Source organism: Hemitrygon akajei, chromosome 10 (assembly GCF_048418815.1).
Source record: "Hemitrygon akajei chromosome 10, sHemAka1.3, whole genome shotgun sequence".
Lineage (NCBI taxonomy): Eukaryota > Metazoa > Chordata > Chondrichthyes > Myliobatiformes > Dasyatidae > Hemitrygon > Hemitrygon akajei.
The window spans coordinates 164,119,743-164,133,747 of NC_133133.1; the positions used below are offsets into that span (position 1 = coordinate 164,119,743).

Sequence of the window (14,005 nt, forward strand, 5' to 3'; positions counted from 1 at the left end):
CTTCCACATCAGCCACAGCAGACGGCAAACCTCGATCTTCAACATCGAGGCAGGCAGACAAAGAAGGTGACCTGCCTGCCCTGATGGAAACAGCCGACGATGAGAAGACACCCCAGTCTCCTCTACTTTCCACCATCCCATCCTCCGACGACTCAGCCTAACACACCATCAGTGTGCTCGCTGCCTTCCTGATTCCGGTAAGTGAAACTACACTGGACGTACATTATTTCTACTTTATATAGGCTGTGTATTTTTACGTGTTATTTGGTATGGTTTGGCAGAGTCATAGTTTAAAGGTTACTGGAAAGAGTGCTTCTGCCAAGATAGATAGATAGATAGATACTTTATTCATCCCCATGGGGAAATTCAACATTTTTTCCAATGTCCCATACACTTGTTGTAGCAAAAACTCATTACATACAATACTTAACTCAGTAATAATATGATATGCATCTAAATCACTAACTCAAAAAGCATTAATAATAGCTTTTAAAAAAGTTCTTAAGTCCTGGCAGTTGAATTGTAAAGCCTAATGGCATTGGGGAGTATTGACCTCTTCATCCTGTCTGAGGAGCATTGCATCGACAGTAACCTGTCGCTGAAACTGCTTCTCTGTCTCTGGATGGTGCTATGTAGAGGATGTTCAGGGTTTTCCATAATTGACCGTAGCCTACTCAGCGCCCTTCGCTCAGTTACCGATGTTAAACTCTCCAGTACTTTGCCCACGACAGAGCCCGCCTTCCTTATCAGCTTATTAAGACGTGAGGCGTCCTTCTTCTTAATGCTTCCTCCCCAACACGCCACCACAAAGAAGAGGGCGCTCTCAACAACTGACCTATAGAACATCTTCAGCATCTCACTGCAGACATTGAATGACGCCAACCTTCTAAGGAAGTACAGTCGACTCTGTGCCTTCCTGCACAAGGCATCTGTGTTGGCAGTCCAGTCTAGCTTCTCGTCCAACTGTACTCCCAGATACTTGTAGGTCTTAACCTGCTCCACACATTCTCCATTAATGATCACTGGCTCCATATGAGGCCTAGATCTCCTAAAGTCCACCACCATCTCCTTGGTCTTGGTGACATTGAGACGCAGGTAGTTTGAGTTGCACCATATCACAAAGTCCTGTATCAGTTTCCTATACTCCTCCTCCTGTCCATTCCTGACACACCCCACTATGGCCGTGTCATCAGCGAACTTCTGCACACTAGCGCTGAGTGTTTTTGCCGCAAGCCCTGCCAAGAGCGCTTGCGTGAGATTTTCTTTACGGCGGACAGTGCTGCAATAATTGCAGGAAAGTACAGTATTCCTACTTTATATAGGCTGTGTATTTATCAGATCATTCCTGCTTTTACTATATGTTACTGTTATTTTAGATTTTGTGTCTTATTTGGCATGATTTGGTAGGCTATTTTTTTGGATCAGAAATTTTGGGTCACAAAACACTCACAAATTTTTCCCATATAAATAAATGGTAATTGTTTTCTCACTTTACAACATTCTGGCTTAAGAACCATTTCATAGGAACGCTCTACCTTCGAATAGCGGGGGAAACCTGTACATTTGTTCAGTATTCTCTACATTCTTGAAATTCTCACTACTTTCCATACTAAATGTGTAATAATTTAACTATTCTAACCACCTCTCACGTGAGATGACATTCCTTGCCCCTTTTAATTAACATCAGTTGCGAAACTGGCAACCACACATCTTCAATACTGCATTTTTGATGCTTCATGGGTGTATGATTGAATTAAGAAAAATGCTATAACAAAAAGGGATTAGGGATTTTAGAGGCCGAGGATGTGGCTCATCTGAAAATGAAGTGGAGGGCTGAAATGTCGTAACAATGTTTTTATAAAAACAATACCCACATACAGTAATTGACCCATTTGACGATCAATATTTTTGTTAACTATTCTTGCCAGTCCTGTCTGAGTTCATGTGCCACGCTATAGAAATGAACAGAAATCTAGGTGCAGTACTGAGTCATGCATTGTCAATTTAAGATAAGCATAAAACCAATGTAAAATATCTCAAACTAAGAGGTGCACAACTTATTACAGCCAATATTTATTCCTTGCTTAATATCCAAATTGGCTGATTTATTAACTTCACTGTTTAAACTTTAAGATATGTCAGGATCCAACCTGGTCCCAACATACTGGTACAGCAAGACAGCAGCTATATTACATTAGGAGTTTGAAAAGATTTGGTTTGTCACTTAAAACACTTCAACTTCTCGATGTACAATGGAGAGCATTCCGACAGGCTGCATCACTGTCTGGTATGGGGTGGGAAAGGGTCTACTACATAGGACCGAAAGATACAGGAAGTTGTAAAATTAGTCAGCTCCATCTTGGGTATTAGCCTCCGTAGTATCCAAGATATCTTCAAGGAACTGTGCCTCAGGAAGGTGGCGTCCAATTTTAAGGATCCCCATCACACAAGACATGCCCTCTTCTCATTGCTACCATCAGGAAAGAGGTACAGAAGCCTGAAGGCACACACTCAGTGATTCAGGAACAGCTTCTTCCCCTCTGCCATCCAATTCTTAAATGAACATTGAACCCATGAACACTACCTCACTTTAAAAAAAATATACATGTTATTTGTTTTGCACTACTTTTAATCTATTTAATATGTACATATATACACTTACTGTAATTGATTTACTTGTTTTCTTTCTATATCATATATTACATTGTACGGCTGCTTCCAAGTTAACTAATTTCACAACACATTCAGTGATAACAAACCCAATTCTGATTCTATTGACTGCAACATACTTTGAGGTACATCACAAATTCAAGTAGTCTTTTCCACATGGAATCTAAGAGAGAATGCTGATTCTGTGGACAGTTAAGAGTTTTTTTTTTGAGATCATGAGCATCTCGATGAAGGTATTCAGATTTATCCCATCAGTCTTGGAGGAAATCAATCAAGTTTGTGGAAATTAAAATTAAAATAAAAAGAAAAATAAACCTCCACTATTATGGGTTATAATTCAGTAAGGATGGCATGCATTAAGAGTCCTACATTAATTTTAAAACATTCACTTTTTGAACCCCATCATGGGATAAAATTGCTTCATAGCTCCTTATTTCTTTTTCAACTCAGAACACTGAATACATCTCAGCCTATAAATTCCTTAATTGTTGCTACTGCCTTTGTACAGTAACACATTAACCAATCCTTGAACAGAATGGCCTTCAAGTACCAAGTTATGATAAATAATCAATATTTGATTGATCAAGAGGAGAACAGTGCACAATCTACAACTTAGGTCTCTTTACCTATGGGGGAAAAATCTTGCTTGTGGTGCATTATATATTCAGGCAATTCTTGTGATGATTTTTGTTTGCATGGCAAGACTAGATGGGATGGAGTTATTGGCATCAGTTTTTAAAAACCATTTTGGAGTGAATGGTCTGTTCCAGTACATCTTCATTAATGGCTATTTAATCTATCAACTTCCATCTCTCACACCATTACCTTGAAGCTATGGTACACCCAGAATTCATGCAGGTACTTAAAATGGGATGGTTATTTTTCTTCCATCATTCTCCAAGAATGGAACTGAACAAAAATGTTGATGGATAGAGATATTAGTATCCCCAATTATTAACTTCCCTGATAAGAGTTAAGTCCAGTTAATTTTTCCAGTTTTAAGCCTTCTGCAATTCTAATATTATAAAAATCACATCCATATACACTTGTATCTTCCTTTTAATTTTGCATCCCACAGCCAGAGAAACACATTTAACTATGGTCCAATTAATATTCTGAACAGTTCAAATAAGCATTCTGTAGCCTATCAATCTGCCAAGCAAATAAAATGGTTATTTCCTTTTATTCCTTTAATCATCTTAAGTACGTATTCTGCTACTTCTGTGGACCTATAGGCATTTAGGTCACAAGACACAAGTAGGATGGGAATTGGTTTTCATATTGGGTGGAGTTCAGTAAGCCATTTTCTTACTGAATGGAAAAGGCAGGCCTCAGATCTGTCTCTTTCAATACCAGAATCTTCTACTTTGGTTGATTCCCACCTGGGGGAGGAAGAGAAGCTAAGATGGGATCTAAAACCCAAGGTGAGTGTTTTGAAATCAAGACATTGCTTTATTGGGTTAGCACTGGGATTATGGATGACACTGGGAGTTGGACTGAATCAGGATTCCACACCAGAAATTTTATGGCCTTAAGTTCACAGAATAGAATGAAGGTTTGAAAGTGCACAGTTAATAAATAGGTGGAAAAGTATGAAAGAGACAGCATTTTGCAAGGTAATAAAAATAAAATCTTAGCAACAAGTTAGATATATATCGCAGAGCTCAATTAGACTCATGAAACTCATGAATGTACCAGCCCATTCCATCTCAAAACAGTTACAGTTGAAGAATAATCCAAAGGCCAGAAACAAGAGTATGGCATGAGTGCCAAAGACAATGGTTTCAGTCAAAGGAAGTTTCCACTCCTTCATTACAGGTTGTCAGTCAGAAATTTAGAGATGGTGAATGGGCCAAGCGAGGTGATCGGTAGACAAGAACACTGTCAGATTACATATGGAAACTGGCATTGCATTTTCAAATTATGTTAGCAAAGAAGCATATCAACCAAAAATTAAGAGGCAACTTCATTAATTTGGATTTCCAGCAAGTGTAATGGCTGGTATTTCCCAATTTTACCACTGTTTTCCCTCTGTTCCCATTCATTTCCTTGTGACTAATAAGCCCAACTTTCCCAAGCTCTACCCTGGTCACAGACTTTTTAAAAATTCTCCTGCTTCTCTACAAATTTAAAGATGAGTCACATTTTTCTATTTTTTTCAAATTTTTATGAAAAATTACTGTTTTTCTCTCTTCATGGGTGTCATGCAATTTCCTTTCCAGTTCTACAATTTCTTTTAAAATCAGCTTTCCAACTTATGCAGTTTCAGAAACCAGTAAAGATCCTGGGGATTGTACTATATGAGGCAGAGAATCCACTGCAGACTATTAACCATATAATTACCGCACGGAAACAGGCCATCTCGGCCCTTCTAGTTTGTGCCAAACGCTTACTCTCACCTCATCCCACCGACCTGCACTCAGCCCACAACTCTCCATTCCTTTCCTGTCCATTTTTTTTTAAATGACAAAATCGAACCTGCCTCTACCACTTCTACTGGAAGCTCTGACTGCAGCTTGATATGAGAGACTGGAACCACACAAGTGCAGTCTAACTGGACAAATGAGTAATGCTGTAAGAGTGGGTTTAGTAAATTGAGAAAAAGACTGCCGACAAATTGACAGGGAAATTTATTTTCATCACGATCACATACAATGATAGAAGCATTGGCAGGCGGGATTGGTATAGACTGGCATCATAGGCCAAAGGACCTGTTCTTCTGCTGTATTGTCTTAAGTGAAAATGCTCTGAATAATTTTGATAATATCTGGTTGGCTTCTTGGGATACTGTTACTTTTAGTAGTAATAAGGAAGGTGTCCAATGGACCACACTTCAGGAAGAAGGCAATGCCGGCTGGTGGTGGGGGCGCGGGGAGTGGTGATGGTAAGGAGGATAGAAGAGAGCTAGTTTTCCCAACTGAGGTGCAGATAAGTGTCTTACAATTTACTTTAAATAATGGTTTAATTTCTAGTATTGAGGCATTTTTATGTAAATAATTTTTTAAATTAAGGTTATTAGAATGGTTTTAAAATTCCATTTATTGAAACATTGTAAGTGATAAAGAGAATCTGGAGAGCATTAAGTACACAAAAGAGAAGTTGCAGACATATATGGAACTAAAGATAGTGTGAAAAAGGATTGATGCGAATGCTCTGCTGCGAGCCAGCATGATGTGGTGTGCAGAATGACTTCACTGTGTCAGAGATTTGAAAAACAGTACCAAAACTTCTTGACATGAGCAAACTGTCAAAAAGTCATCAGGGTAAGTTCTCGGCATACATCACTTAAAGCTTAGTCATTGTTCAGAGCCAGCTCTACCCTGCAGGATGAGTTTTGGATATTTAGGATTATTTCAGTTGCCCCATCAATAAAAAAAAAGTTAGTGCAGCCAGGCAGGTCTGAACAGTTTATTAAACATAAACAAAAATTATTTTCATATCAGTGAAAATTAGCTTGTACAGTTAAAACTATGATCTGGTCTGTGGCTCAACTTCTCAGGAAAAAGGAAATAGGTATGAAACCAAAGAGTGAGCAAATTTTCTGGGTAGTTTTGAAGGGATTCTTTGTCTAGACTTATTGGCGACAGGGAAGGAAGAACTCTGATAAGAGGCCACACCTGTATTGGGTATGTGTAAACTGCAAAGGAGACTTATGTTATGAAGCCTAAGTTAGCCCCCTCTGCCTAAAGTAGTAACAGCACAATGAAGGAAAATGTATCATAGTTAAAATGTATTTCATTATTTTCATCGTAACACATGTTCAGTTAAGTAAATTTTTCATTTATAATAATTAAGCTCACATAGAAACTCTCCACACAAGAGGTTATAGGTTCGCAAGAACAAATACAGAGTACCCTCAATTGCTGTAAGGTAATGTTTCATGTCGTCTGTTATCAGGATTTGAGTGTAGTTCAATTTAACAGGCACAAATAATATCAAAAACATAAGAGATTCTGCAGATGCTGGAAATCTAGAGCAACACATACGAAATGCTGGAGGAAAATTCAGCAGGCCAGGAAAGGAATAAACAGTAAACATTTTGGGTAGAGACCCTTCAGCATTTTGTATGTGTTACAAATATCAAAACTAATCTATGTGTACTTGAACATGTTTACAAAAATATATGAAGCCTGATACAAAAACCAAAGATGGCACAAGACTTTAAACCTTTTATCTCATACAATCCATCCACTCAAATATGTTAAGCATTTTCAGTTCTACACATCTAAAATCTAATACTTCTCCATTTATGAAGCACTTTTCTACACTCAACATGACAAACTACTTCAAAAAAAAAGAAATTCATTAAAATGCTGTCAATGCCACTTAGTAATCAAAAGTTGTCAAAAGCCTAGGATGAATGGTGGACCAGGACTACAGTAACAACCACTCTTATGACTAAGGCTTTGTTCAGAAAACACAGAAAACAACAAACTAGAGTTTCATTTGAAAAAATACAAGTACCATTCACATCCAAACAAACATTGGGGTTTCTAACCTTATTACCCATCACCTGCCAATTTGTAGTCCTTCACTCGCCCACCCTTCTTTCCAGACGGAATGAAGGGTCTCAGCCCAGAATATCAGCTGTTTATTCCCCTCTATAGATGATGTGTGATGATTAATTCCTCTAGCATTTTATTGGTTTTGCTCAAGGTTCACAACATCTGCAGAATCCCCAGTATTAATAAGGTTTTCTTTCATCTAAATGGATAGCACCTTAAAAAAAATCATGGTCTTTGTTGCTTTTACAAGAGAGAGATGGCAGAAAAGGGGGAAAATGTGGATTTATTGCAGAATACTCCAGTGGTGATGGAAGGAGTGATATGCAATATAGTAAGGCAAAGGAAGCAATTATCTGCAAGATCGAGCATGGGCTGGATTCGGCTACAATGTGACAGGCTGCTTGGAACACTTCAACCAAAGCCCAAGCAGGCCTCGATCGACAAATTAAAGCCTTCTATTTGTGGTAGAATTTTGTATAGGCTTTCATCTGTCAGCAGTCAATACACAAGAATGTGTGACAATTTCAGCCAGCCCAAAGTTGGCTTTCCATGCTTGGATACCTGCTGTATATACTTTAACATTTTGTATTTGTATTCTGCATTCTGTATTCTGGTGTATTTAATTCACCCAGTTGTTCAATTTATCACCAAAAGTGATCACAATCCAACTGAAACTTGTCCAAGCACACTAAAGTTCTGAAGGACTATACTCATTTTTACAGTTCACTTAAATAAGCCCAATTCTTCATACAAGCACAAGTATTTAATACATTACTGGAATCCCAGTCTAATGCTGAATTGCATGCTAAAAGAATTAAATTCCACATGCCAGACACCACAGCTATCAAATAATCACACCAATTGTTAACTTGAACCACCTAGTAAATACTTCTGACACAAAGAATACATGTTTGGCCTTGAATGCTAAGATATTACATACCTGGGAGCACATACATTTACACAATCAATAAATTAGGTGCTCCTTCATCAAGCTTGTCAGTAAGAGGCCTTCTACAGGGATAGTCACACCATTATCTGGGCCATGTCTGTCAAGTATATAATTGTAAATTATAGCTAGATTTGGATTATAGAGTAACCGATGGCACCGAGATGCATAGGAACCAATTGGGAATGGGCAGGAACAGGTCACAAAAATTGGTTCGATTACATTACACTGAATTTTAGTATTATAAATTGGATGGATATTCAATAGATGGCTTAGATTAGTGAACTAGCAAACAGATAAAGACTCACAAACCAACTCAGCAGAAAAAAATCAATAAGCTATTATCAGAAATTATAACCTTAAAAAGACAGTTCTCAATACATCTGGTTTTCTGACAGTCTTCAGAACATCTGGTTATCTGGATGTCACTACCTACTGTACAACAAGCAATCAACTTCAAACTGTAGACAGGTGTCCTTTCAGTTTAGGGGAATAAAGCAATGGCATTGCACAATTCATGGAATGTAGCACGACTGACAAAGTTGCAAACTACTGACAGCGCCAGCAACAATGTCAAATATTGAACTAACCAAATGTGTCTAATTTTTTACCTTTCCAAGTAGTCAATCCAGTCAAAATAAAATTACTCTACACCATTTCTAGATAAATATTTGCTAAGACACTGAAGAAAAACTCCATATTCTAATAATGCTCTTTTGCACAATGGTTGTTTTCTTGTGCTGTTTTTCATTGATTCTATTGTATTCCTTTGTTCTACTATGAATACCTACAAGAAAATGAATCTCAAGGTAGTATGTGGTGTCATATACAGTCCACACTTCAATAATCTTACTCTGAACTTTTAAAATTTGTTCTATCCACTTGACAGAACAGAATAGGGTATTAATTTAATGCATCATGACAAAAGGAATTGAGCAACATACAACTGTAACCATTTTCTGAAACCAGCCTGTAGTCATGACAGGGATAGGACTAAATCAGCATATCACAATCTCTAATTTCTCCCTCCACTGAAACAGAATAAACAAATGCTAAATATAAGTGGAATTCATGAAATAACTTGGGAGAGATGGGTAAAGAATGAGGAAAATTAGTTCAATGTCACCAAAATATTTTTAACAAATATTTGAAACAGACTACAGAGCCATGTCACTTGGACATCTACACTCATCAGTATTGTAAATATATACACTTGGGACACTGCAAAGACCATATTGTTTATTAAATAGTTTAAAATGAAAAGCTTATGGCACAACATATGGTTATCAAGAGCAACTTGCATTTCTACTTCTTTGCTGCATTGTGGCACTCAAAGATGTTCTGACTAAAGTATAAACAAATATTTGGTAGTTAGCCAAATTATATTGGGAAGGGTTTCCCCCAAAGAGACACTTTAGAAGAGATGAGACTAAATAGAAGAATTTCTTTGGAAAGGAAATTTGAGAATTTAAACTGAATAGCTGAAATCTTTGCTGTCAATGATGCTGGACAACGCACCAGTAGATATACTTATGGATCCTTGGAAGGCCAAGAAAGGAATAGGAAGAGGAGGAGGTCACAGCATTTTTAAACACATTTAAGCTTCAAACGCAAATCTGTGGCACAGAAACTGCAATCGAGTGGATGCATGGTTAAATATCAATACCCAAAGTGTTATTTCTTGCAAAATTTGGAACTTGTCTTTAGCCTCCCTAATGTAATAATCCAGTAATATTTGCCCATCAGTGCTATCGCAGGAAAACTTTCACTACACTTAAGTTTTGCTGAATGTCATACTCTATGACAAAGATTAACTATTGCAAATGTACATTCTCACTCATTCAAGTTTTGTACTTGTTTTAAAAATTGATTAACAATTATTAATTGATTAACACAATTATTAACCTACTTTTATAGACTTTTTTTTTTGCATTTCATCAATTTGATCCCTTTCCCTAACTGCCAGTAAATTCACCTATCCTCAGCCCCTCCTTTGGTTTCACTGGCTGAGGAAACAGTTTTTCTTGTCCACTTAGATCTCTGATGTACTAATGTCTATTTAAATGTTCAATTGTTTTGGAAACAAATTTTTAAATCAAGAATGGTGCTAGCATCAACTGGCACTCATCAGAAAACGCCTTCTTCCATCAAATACTGAACCATAATGAAGGCATTATTGGACGTGTTTATGAAACAAGTATAAAGGTGCAAACTTCTGCAGACATTCTGAGAAGCTGACAAATTTCAGAACTGTCTGCTAGCACAGCCATCAAATACATCACAGCTAGCAGTAAATGATTATGAAGTAGATCCAATTTATAATATGCTGATGGAAAACCAAAGAAATGTCAAGCAGGAGTCTGCTAACATTCAGCACACAGACTACATTCTTAGCTCTAATTTGACAAAATGCTTCAGGAGCAAAGCCTGCAATTTCCTCTATCTAGTTATTACAAATTTTACAGCAACTGTGTTAAAAAAGGCATTTTGTATTTAATGTAAACATTACAACTGCCATGGCTTTAATATGGAAGCCAAAAAAACCTGTCCATTAACTACAAACTGCAATAATCCGAATGGCTAAAATAGATAAATGTATTATTAAAGGATTTACACTTGTATTTTTCCCCACAAATTTCCCAATCTTGTCACATTCTGCCTTAGCAGTTTCGCCCTATACCTTAAATATGAACTGAACGATGGAGATGATTTGTCCTTGATGCATGAAAATCATCTGAAATTAATTTTAGATTTTGGAGGCAAACGAGGAATGGTCACTGGAACTTACTGCTGATACAAACACAATAAAACGAATCGCTATTTTATGGCAATTTCAGCCCATATTGCATATGTTGCAATTCTTGAATTCAAGATGCAAGACTGTTTAATGTCATTCCCACAAGTGTAAAGGAGAAGAAAAAAATTGTTACTCTGGATCTGATGCAACACAAGATATAGAACACAGTAAAAATAAGCAAGATAGTTTACATACATAGATTAATTGAGGCACATAACGTATTACTATGTACAGGAGTGTCAGTATACATGTTGACTGACAGGAAATGATAAAGTAGTGGTGGTAGGGGGTGGGTTAACGGGTGAAGTTGTTAATCAGCCTTACCGCTTGGGGAAGTGACTGTTCTTCAGTCTGGTAGTAAAAAACAATTATGCAAATTTGTATATTATATCGCATTTTAATCTAACATTACAATATATTCCTTCATGGGTATACGGAGCAAGATATTGCTATAAATTATGGTTCCATCACCATGAAATAACTAGTCAGGTGACGTCTGTCACAATTAACAATGAATGATTAAACGTCTTGCCGCAAAACTTACCTTCCTCTGGTCCTCCTGAGCCCCTCATTCTTATATATGTAAGTCCCAAAACAAGGAAAAAAAGACAAGCAGCAGTCAAAAGAAACATGGATAGGTAGTGTGCACTGAATCCACCGTTCGCCGAACCGCCCTCCCGTTTAAACTGCTGTAACAGTTCCTCCTCAGGTTCTCTAGGGCTTTTACGGTTATAAGCACTGTAGGTTTGGTTAATGCCTGTGTGGTTTGAGTGATTGGCATCGAGTAGAAGAGAGGGCGAGGAACCGCTTTTACTGGTGAGAACATTACTGTTGTGGATGGATGGACTAGTCGGACCGATGTGATTGTCGTTTCTGGTGCTATTATAAAGACTGTCCCTCTCTGCTGCCAATATTCCAGGGCTAGTCTTGTTGGAAGTGGAACTACGGAACCGCAATAACATGGTGGGCTCTTCTTTGGCGTCTTCCTGCCTCTGATCCTCCACCTCCAGTTGGCTTCTTGTGTCTAGACAGCCAGAACCGTCGGCGACGTCGTAGATCCGCCTGGCGCCGCCTCTCCTCCCAGCGCCGCTTTCCTCCGCCGAATCACTGCTATTAACCGTGCCTGACATGGCCAGCAACTTCTTAGACTGGCTCCGTCTGGAGTTCGTCCTCCGGCCCCGCTCCGCTCGTTCATCCTCGGAGTCGGAGTAATTGCCGTCCCTAATGTAGGAGATTCTGCCGGTGCTGCCACTGCCGTTGTTGTTAGCATGCAGCTCGGTTCCCGGTGGCTGTTCCTCTTCCTCTGGCTCCTGCTGGGAGCCTCGGCTCGGACTCGGCCTCCACCAGGGGGTGGAGTTGTTTCTGCCGGCCGAGGCCCCCGCGTCGCCGTTATTGTTGCTGCTCACCATTCTCTGCGGTGTGCTCCTCGCTCGGCTGTTACTAGGCCGCGAACGGGGGTAGTCGCCAGAAGCCCTCTCCATTCTGCCCGCCCGCCGGCCTGCCTCGCTCCGCCCGTTGGCTTCGGCGTCCGACTCGTCCGAGCTGAAGCCCAGCAGCTTGCTCGGGGATACGGGGGGAGCAGTGACGCTGGCGCTGGATCCGCTGAGGCCCGAGCCCTGGCCTGCCCCGCCGCCGTTCCTGGTTTTGGGCCGAGCGCCACGCTCCTCGCGCAGCTTCTTGAGCTTCTTTATGTAGACGGGACGGGTGTTCTCGGTGACCGGGCCCGGCACCACACCGAGTCTTCTCAGTTCCGAACACAATTCCGCGTCCGTTAACTGCGCCGCCATTTTACCGCGCAAGGCGTGAGACTACCGGAACTGACGTCACCCAGTCTGCTGGCGCTCCCCCCCTACACACACACACACACACACACACACACACACACACACACACACACACACACACACACACACACACACACACACACACACACACACACACACACACACACACACACACACACACACACACACACACACACACACACATCCCTACCTACCTACCTACCTACCTTCTGGCCAAAGGAGTCCTTAAAGCCTCTAGCCCAGCTGCTGGGTATGTGAAAGTACAGGGGTGGGCGCAGGGCATAGATTCTTTCTCTTTCGTTTGCAAACATCTCATCTACCACTCCACCTTACTCCAGTTATGTTCAAATTTAAACACATGCATACAGCCAAACGAAACAGTGGTCCTCTGGGGCCAAGGTGCAAAACACAATACCGACTGTCACACTCAGCGCAAAGCACGTGTGTCTTGTATATCATGCAAATATTCAACACTATTGTGGTTATTGCCCTTCAGATATATTCCCCGGTTCACTTCTTATTATAACTTGTTTTTTTTTTCAAAATTTATTCCAGTTATGTTGGTTTTGCAGGCTTAGGCAGCGCTCAATTACCCTTGTGAAGGTGCCTTCTTGAACTGAGGTCTTTAAGGTATGGGTTATTCTTACAGGTAGGGTGTTCCAGGAATTTGCCCCAGCATGGTGTGTTATTTCAATAATACAACTTCCATATGGTGGCATTCCCATGCTTTTCCTGCCTTTGCCCTTTGAATTGCTAGAGATTGTAGGTTTGGAAGGAGCCTTGGTGAGGACTTGTAGTATACTCTCTGGATGGTACAAACTCTTGCTACTGTATGTAAGTGGTGAAGTGAGGGAATGGCTGTAAACAGGGTGCTTATCAAGCAGGCTCTTATCATCCAGAGTGCGTTGATGTATTTGTGATAAATAAATCTGAATCTCAGCTTCTTGAGTGTTGTTGAAGCTGCACTCACCCAGGCGAGCAGTGAGTATTCTTACCACGTTCCTGACAAGCTCGTTGAAGAGGGCTCGCTTTGGGGAGTTGGGAGCTTACTCATCACAGGATTCCTAGCCTCTGACCTGCTCTGGAAGCCACATTATCAGTATTGTAGAGGATTTGGTCATGATCACTTTTTTTTTTAAAGCTTGTATTATGTATCCTGCAATTGTGGCTTGAGTGAGTACAGCAGTACTGAGGGTACAAAATAGTTAGTTAAGGGAAATTAAGGTTCTATGAACAGAACAGAACAGCACAAGATCAGGCCATTCGGCCCATAATGTTGTGC

General features: G+C 39.8%; 1 protein-coding gene across 1 annotated transcript in view; it reads right to left on the minus strand.

The window, feature by feature from the left end:
- The window catches only part of lemd3 (LEM domain containing 3), a 44,083-nt gene extending 31,327 nt beyond the window's left edge, over positions 1-12,756 (minus strand). Inside the window, exon 1 of the mRNA XM_073059590.1 lies at positions 11,463-12,756. Coding sequence (XP_072915691.1) covers positions 11,463-12,705 — 1,243 coding nt within the window. The 5' untranslated portion in view covers positions 12,706-12,756. The remainder of the gene's footprint in view (positions 1-11,462) is intronic.
- Between the last annotated feature and the right edge of the window lie 1,249 nt (positions 12,757-14,005).